General features: G+C 38.1%; 1 protein-coding gene across 1 annotated transcript in view; it reads right to left on the reverse strand.

Annotated features, from left to right (window-relative positions):
- Window positions 1–13,606, reverse strand: part of LOC140147259 (uncharacterized) — a 59,353-nt gene extending 45,747 nt beyond the window's left edge. Inside the window, exons 1-17 of the mRNA XM_072169038.1 lie at window positions 13,479–13,606; window positions 13,113–13,322; window positions 11,798–12,022; window positions 11,208–11,429; window positions 10,650–10,874; window positions 10,056–10,277; window positions 9,655–9,876; window positions 8,593–8,811; window positions 6,995–7,228; window positions 5,914–6,138; window positions 4,786–5,010; window positions 3,643–3,867; window positions 3,064–3,282; window positions 2,452–2,673; window positions 1,878–2,099; window positions 1,506–1,727; window positions 343–564 (exon numbers count right to left, since the gene is read on the reverse strand). Coding sequence (XP_072025139.1) covers window positions 343–564; window positions 1,506–1,727; window positions 1,878–2,099; window positions 2,452–2,673; window positions 3,064–3,282; window positions 3,643–3,867; window positions 4,786–5,010; window positions 5,914–6,138; window positions 6,995–7,228; window positions 8,593–8,811; window positions 9,655–9,876; window positions 10,056–10,277; window positions 10,650–10,874; window positions 11,208–11,429; window positions 11,798–12,022; window positions 13,113–13,322; window positions 13,479–13,539 — 3,622 coding nt within the window. The 5' untranslated portion in view covers window positions 13,540–13,606. The remainder of the gene's footprint in view (window positions 1–342; window positions 565–1,505; window positions 1,728–1,877; window positions 2,100–2,451; window positions 2,674–3,063; window positions 3,283–3,642; window positions 3,868–4,785; window positions 5,011–5,913; window positions 6,139–6,994; window positions 7,229–8,592; window positions 8,812–9,654; window positions 9,877–10,055; window positions 10,278–10,649; window positions 10,875–11,207; window positions 11,430–11,797; window positions 12,023–13,112; window positions 13,323–13,478) is intronic.
- Between the last annotated feature and the right edge of the window lie 126 nt (window positions 13,607–13,732).

The following is a 13,732-nucleotide window of genomic DNA, read 5'->3' on the forward strand; positions in this document are numbered from 1 at the left end:
TAAAAAATTGGAAATAAATTGCTTGAAATCAACTCTGCTCTTATTAATCGACATATTAAAGACATGTCTACATATTTATTGGTGTGTACGACACAATGAAAGGTTCTTGTGTTTATTTGTTTACTAAATACTTGTTATTCAACCAAAACCGGCTACTCGTTCGATCAAGTATTCAATCGGTACATATAAAATCGTGTGTGTTTCTGCTAATGATTTCAGCAGGCCTTCATTTTATCATATAACTCTACTTACATGGCTCGAATTTGTTGCAAAAGATACTCAGCACTTACAAAATTTAAGGTAATTATTTTGGATTCTGTTCATTTAACAGAAATAACATACCAACTGTAACATCAAACATGCACGAGGCAGAATTTTCTGCTTCATCAGTAGCTGTGCATGTCACTGTAGTTAGTCCTTCGTTGAAACTAGACTCTGATGCAGGAGTACAAACGACAGCAGGATCAGGAGTAATGTTGTCTGATGTGCCAGAAATAGTCCAAGAAACTACATTGGTTGAAACAGTCATGTCTGCCGGACATGTAATTGTTGGATTTTGTTGATCTAGAGTAAAACAAATTTATATTTCATTGTGTGCATAAAACTTTAGATTAAGGTGGCAAATAGATGAAAAAAATCTCAACTGCCGACCCACCGACCATCCTGATTTTCCCATTTAAAGGCAACAGAGCCATGTTGTGGGTCTAATTTCGATATCTAAAACGTAAGACCAACTTATGGGTATTTGGAAGAATGTGTTGTGATTAAAACACCTTGCTGTACTGAATTCATCTCGAATCTATTTTCTTCATATATTCTTTGAGTAAAATAGAGAACCCTTTAAATGTTCATGAATTGGTTTAGTCAAAATGTTTCCTGGTGAAATGACTGCATATCCCTTGAATTTGATTACACAAGCCTGGTTGTATTACATATTAAAGCCATAATGTGTGATTTGCTTCACAGCAACGCCCTCAATTTTATTCGGATTTCTACTTTTTGCATAATTATAATGCCCAGTGGTATACTAAAATACCACGTAAAAGACTAAGCCTGTAGTGCTTTAATAACAGTAAAATTTAACTTTTTGTATTAAAACCGGGTCGACCCGGTTTTATTCAGAGTTCAACGATCGAGTGCTTGCTAACATTCACCGTGGATGTCAGCTTGTATGTACACACGTCGAGCGCGATGCTCCGTGCAGTTATATGTAATACGATCGGCGAGCGTAGTACACGCATTGTAGGTGATGGAATGCAATCGCAATTTTCTTCGTTATACCTCATTTGTTTGGCTCGAAATTAAAAGGGGATAATGTGATCAGTGAAAACAAACATTTAAATAAGAATCTATTCTTTATGCAAATCACACATTATTGCTTTAATATCGTATACGTGACGGCTTTTGAAAGGCTCAACGCTAATGTAGAAACAGATTTATGAATACGAATATTGGTAGCATCATTTACATATATATTTTATGGAGAACCAAATAATGTTTCATACCAACAGTCACAGTAAATGAACACGTGTTGGAGTTAGCAGCGTCATCAGTAGCGGTACACGTAACTGTCGTTACACCAGAAGAAAATGTTGTATCTGATGCAGGGCTACAAGAAACTTGTGGTGCTGCATCGATGTTGTCGGTGGAAGCTGGAGTAGTATAGCTGACAACACTAGTGGACACTATCATATTTGTTGGACATGTTATACTTGGAGCTACCTGATCTGTAAAATAGGTCGTGAAACCCATATTAGTGTTTAATTGCTGAAAATCCATTCGAACACGTTACATGTAATTGGTGGGGAGCTAGATTTATTAAAATTGTGCTACTCCAGCAAACGTTACAAAATTCTAAACCTTTATACAATGCTTACCTACAGTTACAATAAAAGTACACGTTGCAGAATTGCCCGCGTCATCCATAGCTGTGCAAATGACTGTCGTCTGTCCCGAAGTAAACATAGATTCAGACGCAGGATTACATGAAACAGAAGGAGCTGGATCTCTGTTATCAGATGCTTCAGGATCAGTCCACGACACTTGGGTAGTAGACATTATGATGTTAGCTGGGCAGGTAAATGTTGGTGCTGTTCGGTCTTTTAATAGCGAAAAATAAAATTTGAGAAAGCGTTCTTAGAGAATACATAAAGCTCTGTTCTCTGTTGTAATCAAAACCCCTCGTAGTTATGGAACTCAGTTTGTACAAAAGCTGAATTCATACTACATCAGTGAATGATAGAAATTGGTTTTGAGCCAATGAGGTAGAACGCCTTTTGTTGCGTTGGGAAAAGCGTGCTAGCTCATTGGTCAAATACTAATCGCTCGTCGCTCAGCGATGGAGTATAAATCCAGCTTTAGCTTTAAAAACCGATTTTAACACATTCACACACAGTTTTTGGGTTTGAGGTTAAAGATGTAGGCATAGTGGACAAAAATCAGAAAACATACCGACAATTACGGAGAATGAACACTGGTTCGAGTTTCCAGCATTATCTGTAGCTGTACATGTCACCGTAGATGTTCCATCCGCAAAGGAGGTTGCTGATGCAGGCGAACAAGTAACTTGAGGTGCCGCATCTAGTAGGTCACTTACGGATGGATTTGAATACATCACGACACTGCTAGACGATATTATGTTGGATGGACAGGTAATACTAGGTGCTTGTTGATCTGTTTGCAAAAATAGTATATATAATCATAATTTTACCTCAAAGTTACTTTCAGTCCCACCAAAAATGTATTCTTTTCTACGCTTTTGTTATCTATAAGACTAAGATATTTGAGACAGGTATAGCGACATTACGTCGATATTTGTTGGGAGTAAATGGATAGAGCAGACCCATGGCTATACAGTGGTACCAAATATGACGTCTAATGTGGGGAAATCTAGGGACCCCTTCGTAGTTCGTGTTGGCTGTTTGGCTGAGTAGTAAGAGGGCTAATCATATTATGCAACATCAAATGGTAGATGGTGTAAATGGCAAAACTACCGGTAATGCCGGTAAAAACGGCAATGATTACTTCTGATAAAAGAACTATATATTCCAGAGCAATACATACCAACCACCACTGCAAATGTGCACATATTCGTGTTACCAACAGCATCGGTAGCTGTACATGTTACTGGGGTAGATCCAACCGTGAATGTAAAGCCAGAAGCAGGCGTGCAGGTGGTCGTAGGTGCCTCGTCGTTCGTATCCGTAGCCGTTGGATTATAAGTTACAACTGCTGTAGATGTTGCAATGTCCATTGGGCAGGTGATCGTAGGATTCTGTTGATCTAAAGTGATTATGTTAGATTTTGTGATCTCGTTATTTTAGACACAAAATTGTGAATTGATCTGGCAAAGATCTGTCTAATCTATCACATCAGATAGGAGAAAGGAGAACGCGTTTTACTGTACATGTTTCTTTCGGAAGCAAAAAAAACAAAACAAAACAAAAACAAAAACAAAAACCGGTGATCCCCGGGCGAGATAATATGGATTTGGAAACAGCCTTGCAAAACAGGTGGAAATTGCGTGATGTTGTGGCTGTAACCTGCTGTAACCTAACACAGCCTAAGAAGCATCGATTCCCGTATTTGAATAGCATGTAACAAGTTATAATTGTTTCGAAAACGTCGATAGGGTTGACTTACCAACTGTTACCGTAAACATGCAGGTTACTGAGTTGCCTGCATCATCTACAGCTGTGCACGTTACTGACGTATCTTGATTCTCTACAAAGGTGGACCCAGAGGATGGGCTACAAGTGACCTGAGGAGCAGGATCGATGTTATCGGAAGCCGTTGCGCTATCATATGAAACTTGAGAACTAGACGTTACTACAGCAGCAGGACACGTTATGGTAGGATTGGTTTGATCTGAAGCAAAAATTTGTAACACAACTTTGTTTAGAAAATAAAAACGTTGTTTTGTTTATTGATATTAAACAGAAATAGGTTACGAAAAGGTTTTCTACGGATCTACACATTTGACCAAACAATACACAAATAGGTTCCTCACTTGAATACTTATATCAAACGAAAGTAATATTGCATGTAACATTGTTCATATACACCAGGCACAAAAAGAAACTCGTCAGTTATATTCATACTTGCTGTTCAATAACTTGATAATTTTGGAAATATACATTTTGTTAATTGGACTTTGCTTTCTCATTTGACACCCTGTTCGTGAAAAACGAACAAGAATTGACCAAGATATGCGCCTCCAAAGCCTCAAACCTCAAAATCAAAAGTTGCATTTTCAACGATTTTCAATGGGAACGCATCGTTGTATTGCACACAAGCACCACGGGCCAATAAAGCACACAGTGTAACAGGCACAATTGAATCGTTAAAATTGCAACTTTTCATTTTGGGGTTTGAGAGTTTGAGGCGCATATCTTGGTCAATTCTTGCTCAATGTTCACGAACAGGGTGTCAAATGAGAAAGAAAAGTCAATTAACAAAATGTATATTCAGAATAATCCAAAATTATCAAGTTATTGAACAGCAAGGATGAATATAACTGACGAGTTTCTTTGTGCCTGGTAATATATAGAGAAATAGTATACAACAATCAGTAAATAAAAGAAATAAAGACTCATCATATTTATCATTTTATAATAGCAGTCAAAATTAAGAGAGTTGATTCGGGATTTATTTCAAGTCATAACTGTTGCACGACCGAAAAAAACCAAAATAAGACCTTAAATGTCAGACTTATGTGAAATTACAACTCTTATGTTTTCGAGCTACGATTTAATAATTTACAATAACATTCAATGTTGATCATACCGACAGTAACAGAAAAGGTGCAAGAAGCTGAATTTTCTGCTTTATCAGTAGCTGTGCATGTGACTGGCGTAGACGCCCCAATTGGGAATGTAAAATCTGATGTAGGGGAACACAATATCTGAGGTGCGGTGTCGAAAACATCAGTTACCGTTGGATCCGATAGAGTCACTTGAGTAGAGGAGGTGGTTATATCGCCAGGGCACGTTATCGTCGGATTGCCTTGATCTGAATTGAAAGATGAAAGGAGTATTAATCATAATAATAGTAAATCAATTTACAGAGCAGTACAGGTTAAATACCACTAATTATGTATTACACGGGTTTCAATGGAAAAATGGCTAATTTGGGGTGGAATTTTCTCATATCTCAGAACTCTCACAGTTAAATGCCACTAATATCAGGTGAAACTATATGATTTAGATGCCAAATGATCAAAAACTCAACATAGATTGACCTGAGACTTTTCTTGTTTTAACGCACTGAACCGTAACACTTTACAATGGCAGTGCGCCCTCGAAGTTGAAAGTGACAATATGGTAGGGCGAATATTTACTAAAAACCGAAGCCGTGCGTATGAATTTTGGTACTATTACAACACAAATTTCATATAATGAGAGAAAATATACCATTTTGAAGCATCAAACCCTAAAAAGTACTTTTTGCTATATAACTTGATCAATTTCAGCGATTTTAATGCAGTCTTTTCAGATGCCATGCAAACAACTCGTCGTATTTCCATGTATCGTCCAGGCCTATTAGTGGTATTAGCGCAGGTATGTAACCTACAGTGTTATGGTGGAAAACATCGTCGTAATGTCAATTTCACGGGTGACTATTGAATGATCGATGTGTCTCTCGTAAAGGGGAAAATAAAATTTGTTTACTGAGTACATTTACCCAACGCATTGCTTATCAATTATGCCTCAATACTAAATCAATCTACAAAAACTAATCGAGAATACAATTTTTAACAAAACAAGATACCTATTTATACGGTGAATCTTATATTTCTTGCAAATTTTAGCATAATGATTTTAAAACAATTAATTTGTGACGGGTACTTAGATCTTATCTCTTGTTTCGCCAGCAAGAAAACTTTGTATCAAATGCAAAGTACATCATACATACCAACGGTGACCGTGAATGTGCACGTATTTGAATTGCCTACATCATCAGTTCCAGTGCAAGTGACTGTTGTTGGTACACTAACTGTAAAAGTATGCCCAGACATTGGGCTACACGACATGTCAATTGCTGTGTCAAAATTGTCAGTAGCCATTGGATTGGCCCAGAATACCTCAGTTGTTGATACGCATATGTTGTCAGGACACGTCATAGTAGGAGCTTGTGTGTCTGTGTTATAAAAGAGAAAATATTCATCATAACCATGGACGAAGAATATAGAGCACGTAGTGCGATGGACTTGAGACTCCGTTCACCGACGTGAGGACAGACTGGACAGTGACCAAAATAAGTCCTTATATAAATACGCGATTTACGTAGCCTATATCGCTAGCTATCGTTGGTGGCAGCAGCATTTTTCTGTAATTATATATTCATATATTCATTATGTATCAAGATGGCGGTCGAGTCCCGGTTCTCTGTCTCTAATTATGTGGTGGCAGCAGCATTTTTCTTCAGTCACGTGATAATGGCACCGGCGTATAATACACGGGGAAGCCGACGGTGTCCCCACCTTTTTGTATTGCGCTGCTATGAGTTGCAACGGCCTGTCATAACTTACACTGAAGGGCGACCTTGTATACCGACATTCAAATAAAAAACGTAGTTATCACTATCTGATAAGGAAAACTAGTCGTTTGTAAAAGAATAGCAAAATGAACCATGAACACATTTCAGAAGTATTAAACAAATGAAGACACATCTTTTACATAAAATGTTTTGTTTTTTAAAATAAATTTGTTTTAAAATATATGTGATGCGATCAAGCCAAATCAGTCGGAACTCGGAAATATTGATTTTGAGATTAAATATAGCTAAACTAAGGAATTATTTCCTTTTGTTTCCTATTATTTCTTTAATTGCTCATATCTTTGGAACTGGTTGTTCAATTTCGATGGGTTTTTCTGCAAAATCCAGATTTGTAAATGCTTTTTACTATCCTATGAGTAACTGAAAATTTAATGTTTCCGAGTTCCGACTGATCTGTCTTGATCACATCACAGTATACTTCATTTATTAATCATACCGACAGAAACGGTAAAGGTGCATGAACCCGTGTTCCCTGCCGTATCACTGACAGTACACGTGGCTGTTGTAGTCTCGTCTACATCAAATGTAGAACCCGACATCGGACTACAAGATACCGATTGAACTGATATCGCTCCATCTACATTGTCGGTTGCACCGGGAGTTGTATATGTCACTGTGGTTGTAGCAACGATGATGTCGTTTGGACAAGTAATGGCAGGTGCGGTCTGGTCTGTGTAAGCGAAAAATTAATATGCAAAATATTTAAATTTATAATACATTATACCTCTGCCTTACGCAAAGTCTGACACATGGGGTATACAGTATACTATTTGTAACCTGCTACCACTTAATGACCCGGGCTTAAAGGGGGGTAACCCTATTGTTTTTGGATATTGATTGTCTTTAAAATTACATAATAATATCAAATATCGCCCCCTTTATGCTGCTTTGTGAAAAAACGAGAGCATTTTCGGCGTAAATGTGAATAAATAGCCAAATTTGCAATCCAATACCTTGGTATACGTGAATTGCATTCTGGGTAGGCAAGCAACAACAACCATTTCCGTTCGTATGACGAATTTAATGCTGACATGCTGTACAATCAATGCCCGGCCCGTATTGAACGAAAAATATTTGTTTTTTTCGTACCGTTTCAGAAAAAAGGAAACAAAATATATTTCCCCTTGCAATATGTACATTTCAAATGAATATAAAAAAGTTTGGGTTAAAAATGGAGAGGGAAAAAAACCATTCCGACACCGGATTTTGAACCGATTACCTCTCGGGTAGAAACATGAAGCGCGCGCCAACCGACTGAGCTAATCGGCCCGCTGCCTCCATCGTGGAAATTTTATAATTAAATACGGCACACCGTCTAGACGCGTCTCCTCAGCAGTTAGTGTGGTTCGCTTTTTTCACAGAATGTGTATGACGCGAAACCAAAGTAGCTGTTGAGGCGACTGATATTACGAGCTATTTCGTTCATAATTCCCGGCCCAGAAATCAAAGTATTTACCATTGTTTACAAATTGGTATACCTGTAAAAGCCGCTGTGTTTCATGATTTCTCCGGAAATACATCGACTTGGAGCGTTAAATTTCAGGATAGTAATGAGAAAAATAGTATCTATTATGTGATACTAAAACCTCATCAACAATGAAAAAAATCGGGGGATGATGCTGTCGATCGGGTTACGGACCTTTAATGAACGTTAAGTCACAAGTTGGTAGTTTCAAGACGCCCTGGCTATTGCGTTGATGTTCTTTGTTTCACACGCACCTGTTCAAGCCAGTACTATGTATGTATGTCGTTTGTAAATGGGGGGGCAAAGGGCCATTCACGAAGGACATACTACTGGCTTGTACAGGTGTAGGGCCCGGGCGTAGGGCGGTGCAGTGAAACATGACATATTTTAAAGACACTTTAACCTATTTGTACTGTGCTGTACTGTGTAAGTAATTACATGTTATTACTTGTTACAACTAAGCACGATATTATCTAAATGTGCCTTTGAGGTAACAAGAAACTAATTTGATTGTAAATATTAATAATCAAATGTTAATAATGATGGCATAATCAATATCAAACACGCACCTATGGTAACTGTGATCGGACATGTTACGGAATTTTCAGCATCGTCAGTAGCTGTACACACAACAGTTGTGTCTCCAACAGGGAAAGTACCTCCAGACGTATGATCGCAAGAGATGGCAACCATATCATCCAAATTATCAGTAGCAGTAACAGACCAGGTTGCTTGATTTGTCATAAAAATCACATTATTTGGGCAGGATAATGACGGGTTCTGTTGATCTGTACGTCAAAGTATGTGCACACAATGTTTTAGTAACTAACAAAAGTGACAATATAGATTATAGGATGTTGTAAACTACGGTATTATCCATAAATAACTATATACATAAAGTTTTCCGTTTAGTCTTCATACCCTGAGTTATTTCATGACAATAACAGTAAATTGCACAGTGCAATGCTTATTCCAGCAGTATCCCATAGTTTTTAAATCACCACAGGGGATGTGTTCTCTGTTTCTAAAAATGAACATTATATGAAGTATGATATAACTACTGTACATTGCCTAGGAATTGGAAGGAAATAACGTAATTCTCGCTATTCACAATAAGGGCGCCGCCTGCGATTTGCGATGTAATCGTGATGTATCATGGGAAAAGGTCGATATCCAAGTCCGCGCAATACGAATATTACCATGCTATTACATAGGAACACGTGACAATATTTTTTTAGTTTGTCAATATAACGGTATTACACGCAAATCGATAGAGAAAAAATTAATTCAAATCACATTATTAAGTATTATTGAGTATCAATCCGCGTGTAACACCTTTATTTTGACAAACTAAAAAAATATTGTCACGTGTTCCTATGTAATAGCATGGTAATATTCGTATTGCGCGGACTTGGATGTCGACCTTTTCCCATGATACAGCACGATTACATCGCAAACCGCTGGCGGCGCCCTTATTGTGAATAGCGAGAATTGGAATATTAAAATTTATTAATTAGGCGAAATTTAAATCATTATCATTTATGGTCTATTTTAAGTTTGAAACGAAGTATTTAAGTCTGATAGACATAATAACAAAGTTAAAAAATATGACCAACGTAGTGATAGCATACCGACTGTAACTGTAAATGTGCACATCGCTGAGTTGTCGGCATCGTCCGTGGCGGTACAGGTAACTGAAGATATTTCATCGACTGGAAAAGTGTGACCAGATGATGGAGTACATGACGTGTCGACCGCCATGTCGACATTATCTGTTACTGTAGGAGTATAAGTCGCTTGTGCAGTAGTTTGTTTGATGTCATTCGGGCAGGTTATTTGTGGAGCTGTCTGATCTGTTTAAGTGTTATGAACATGTAAACATTAATATTCAACGCAAAATGTATGATTTATCGGATTCACTCTCTTTACACCCTATATCGCAATCTTCTATCTACTCATTCAACCCATTGGTATTTCTATCCCTACACTTTAAACTTAAAACAGAATGCCCGCACAATTGTTGTTGACTTACCTACTGTTACCTTAAAAGTACACGTGTCCATATTGCCCGCTTCATCTACTGCAGTACAAGTAACTGTATTCTGACCGTTCTGGAATGTGTTGCCAGAAGCTGGATCACATGTTACTTGAGGTGCTCCATCGATATTATCAGTGGCAGTGGGTGTTGTGTACATGACAACACTCTGAGAATCTATCATGTCCGCAGGACAAGTTACCGTTGGGTTGGTTTGGTCTATCAAAAAAGAGCAGCAAAAGTTGTAATAAAATAAAAATAATTTTGGCATTTCAAATTGCTGAAAGCGCTTTACATTTATTCCACTGTCACTAGAATATATGTATGCTAACACAACAATGGCACGAGTGTGACTACATCTAACAGCCCTCCATTATACACCTAGGTGAAATGGAACAAGTGAGATAAATTGTCTTGACAAAGGACACAATGCTTTGACCCTAATGGGGTTCGAACCGAGCCCGCAACCTTGCGATCATGATCATGAGTCAAGTGCCCGTTACAAAATATACAATTTCAACAGATTGCGTCTAATTGGTTAATTTTGTTCAACTAACTCATTAATAAAATTAACGTTGTGTTGTGACTTACCGACAGTAACTGAGAATGTACAGGTCCCTGTATTTCCCGCGTCATCAGTACCTGTGCAGGTAACTGTTGTTTCTTGATTAGAAGTGAAGGTTGTCCCAGACATCGGGCTGCATGAAACTACAACCTCCATATCAATGTCATCAGTTCCACCAGGGACATTATAAGATACTTCGGTAACAGAAACGGTGATGGATTGCGGGCAACTTACCACAGGATTCCCTTGGTCTGTGCAGGGAAAAACAAATACCGGTATATATAAAGGGCGAGAAAAATTTATCGCAGATGTTACTTTTCCAATTCACTACGATTTCCATTTAAAATCTAGAAAGACTTAAATGTCTGGTCATAGAATGACTAATTATGTTGATGAAATTTTACCAAACATTACAACAACAAAAAATAAAATATCAATGATTCGAGTATAAGATTGATCACCGATTACCAAAAGGATGCCCCGGAGGGATGCCTACATAGGGTTGGAGAACAGCAGACAATCTCTAAAGACTACATTTTGTTACCATGGTTAGTGCACCGTTACGAATTTAAGCAAAGACCTACCAACAGTAACTGAGAACATACAACTATTGGCATTGCCTGCGCTATCAGTAGCTGTACAGGTGACGTCAGTAGTGACACCAATATCTAAAGTAGCTGGTGACACAAGAGAACAGGAAACTCCCGGGGATTGATCAATGGTGTCAGTGGCGTCAACAGTCCAACTCACTACATTCGATGATGTAGTTTGATCTGCTGGGCATGTAATCATTGGAGCAGTTTTATCTGTAATAAAGAATCATATTTTGTCAACGAACGCTTTAACATTGATATTGGAAAAAGTGCATTTGTTGATCAAAATAAAGGAGGCTCGCTACGTATATCAGGGAAGAGGATGTAACATTTACGAAATATGGCAGTTCATATACCGATATAGCAGATGTCAATCCAGACACCTCCGTATTTGCCCCTTCATCCGTTACTATTACCATGTTTACTTTTATCCTCAACTGGTGCCTTTCATAGCGTCGTAGGGAAATTTGTAGTCTCCTCTACTGAGACAATATTTCCATCATGCCCCGTCTGCTTACTTCTTTCTTCATTCGTTACATTGTCAAATTATGAAAATATGCCCAAATAAAATGCTTAATTACCTATAGTAACCATGAACTGGCACGTGTCTGTGTTTCCTGCGTCATCGATGGCTGTACATGTTACTGTTGACGAGCCTTCTTGGAAGGTAAATCCTGACATAGGACTACAAGACGTCGCAACTGCCGCGTCGACTGTGTCGGTAGCTGTAGGCGTAGCCCACGTGACTTGTCCGGTTGACGACGGTCCTATGCTCGCTGGGCAGGTTATTGAAGGATTTTCTTGATCTGGTTTAAAATAAAAAATATGTCTCGGTATAAAGAAATCTCGTTGTTCCAATAGCAATGAATTATTGTGGACTATAGGCTTGATGTTATTTTTGCTGTTATTTGAAGTACAAATATTTAGCCTTGTTATTACAAATTTCATTGTTCATAGTGCTGTTGACGCTGGCAACTTAGTTGGTGCACATTCGTCAACCTAAGGTAACCCTGGAAGGCTCGTTAAGGTAGCCCTGGAAGGCTCGTTATAGCAATCTGATAACCACACATATTGGTAGGGTTATGATGATCTTACTGCTCTTAATAAAACAATATGTGACCGTCCAGCAGAATGAGCAGTAAATTCCTCCCCGGTCAATTTTGTTTTATTTCGTGTTTAAAAATAAACATCATAAACTTAAAAATGGTATATCATTTGACTTCAAACGATATCCAGAAGCGGGGTTATGGTTTGTTAAACTTTGCTCCTTCAACAAAATTATAGCTTTTACGTTTTACATGTGTCTCTTTTTCCACATTGTTGGCAATAAATATCAAACAGTCATAATTGGCGGTCATCTCAAATCATCCCCAAGTCAACGAGGTTTAAGAAAGTTCTCTCATTGTTAATTGTTGGTTATGCACACCTACGTACAAAATACAATGCCTGGTAACCCACCACTTGAACAGGATTTAGCAATATAAGCAAACAAAGACCAGAGCTATTAAAAGTTCTATAGCCATTTAAGGTAGAAGCGTATTAACCACTTCAACAATAGGATTATTGATTAGTTTTTGACTATCGAAATGAGTCGGATGTCGGGCCAGCTTAAGTTACCGATGAATATGACCTTCGTACACATTTTACACGATAACTCAGAATACAATTTAGGGAATTTACGGCTCATTTGTGCTGCCGGGTCACATATGGTTTTCAACTGGCAATACTGGGTTCTTCCATAACAAGCGAGAGACTTTTGATAATTGCACGATTTATTTGCCAAACTTATTTGACATTGTTTCAGTACCTTTGTTTTTAACTAGATGTGCGGGATAATCTATCACATTCTACATTAATATGCATACACTTTAAAAATAATAAAAGATATCGTTTTACCAACAGTAACAGTAAATGTACACATATCAGAGCTTCCATCATCAGAAGTTGCTGTACACGTAACAGTCGTTTGTCCAATTGCAAATGTTGTAGCCGATGCAGGACTGCAAGACACTGTTATTGTTTGGTCATTATTTGAAACCATTGGGTCGGGCCATGTCACCGCAGTAGATGATGTAATAATATTGGCTGGGCATGCTATTGTAAGTCCTGTAAAGTAAAGAAACACACAAATTGAAGAAAAAACAATATGATATTCGGTTATCTCATATAGTGATATTCAATCCAAAAAGCCGAACAACATAAAACAAGCGCTTCCAGTTTAAAACGAGCAATCAAATATTTAGTACACGAAAATACACAAACCAACAACAACTGCGAAACTGCAGGTGTTTGAATTGCCGGCATCATCAGTAGCTGTGCACATGACAGTCGTCTGACCAGTTGCAAATGTACTTCCAGAAGTATGAGTACACGAAATATCTACTGCACTATCCATGTTGTCTGATGCGCTAGGACCGGACCACGTCACCACGTTGACGTCAGTGATTATGTCTTCTGGGCAAGTAATCGATGGCGCCTCGTCATCTGTTGAAATGCAAAACATCAATTCGATACAG

Source organism: Amphiura filiformis, chromosome 3 (genome assembly GCF_039555335.1).
Source record: "Amphiura filiformis chromosome 3, Afil_fr2py, whole genome shotgun sequence".
In the NCBI taxonomy this organism is placed as follows: domain Eukaryota; kingdom Metazoa; phylum Echinodermata; class Ophiuroidea; order Amphilepidida; family Amphiuridae; genus Amphiura; species Amphiura filiformis.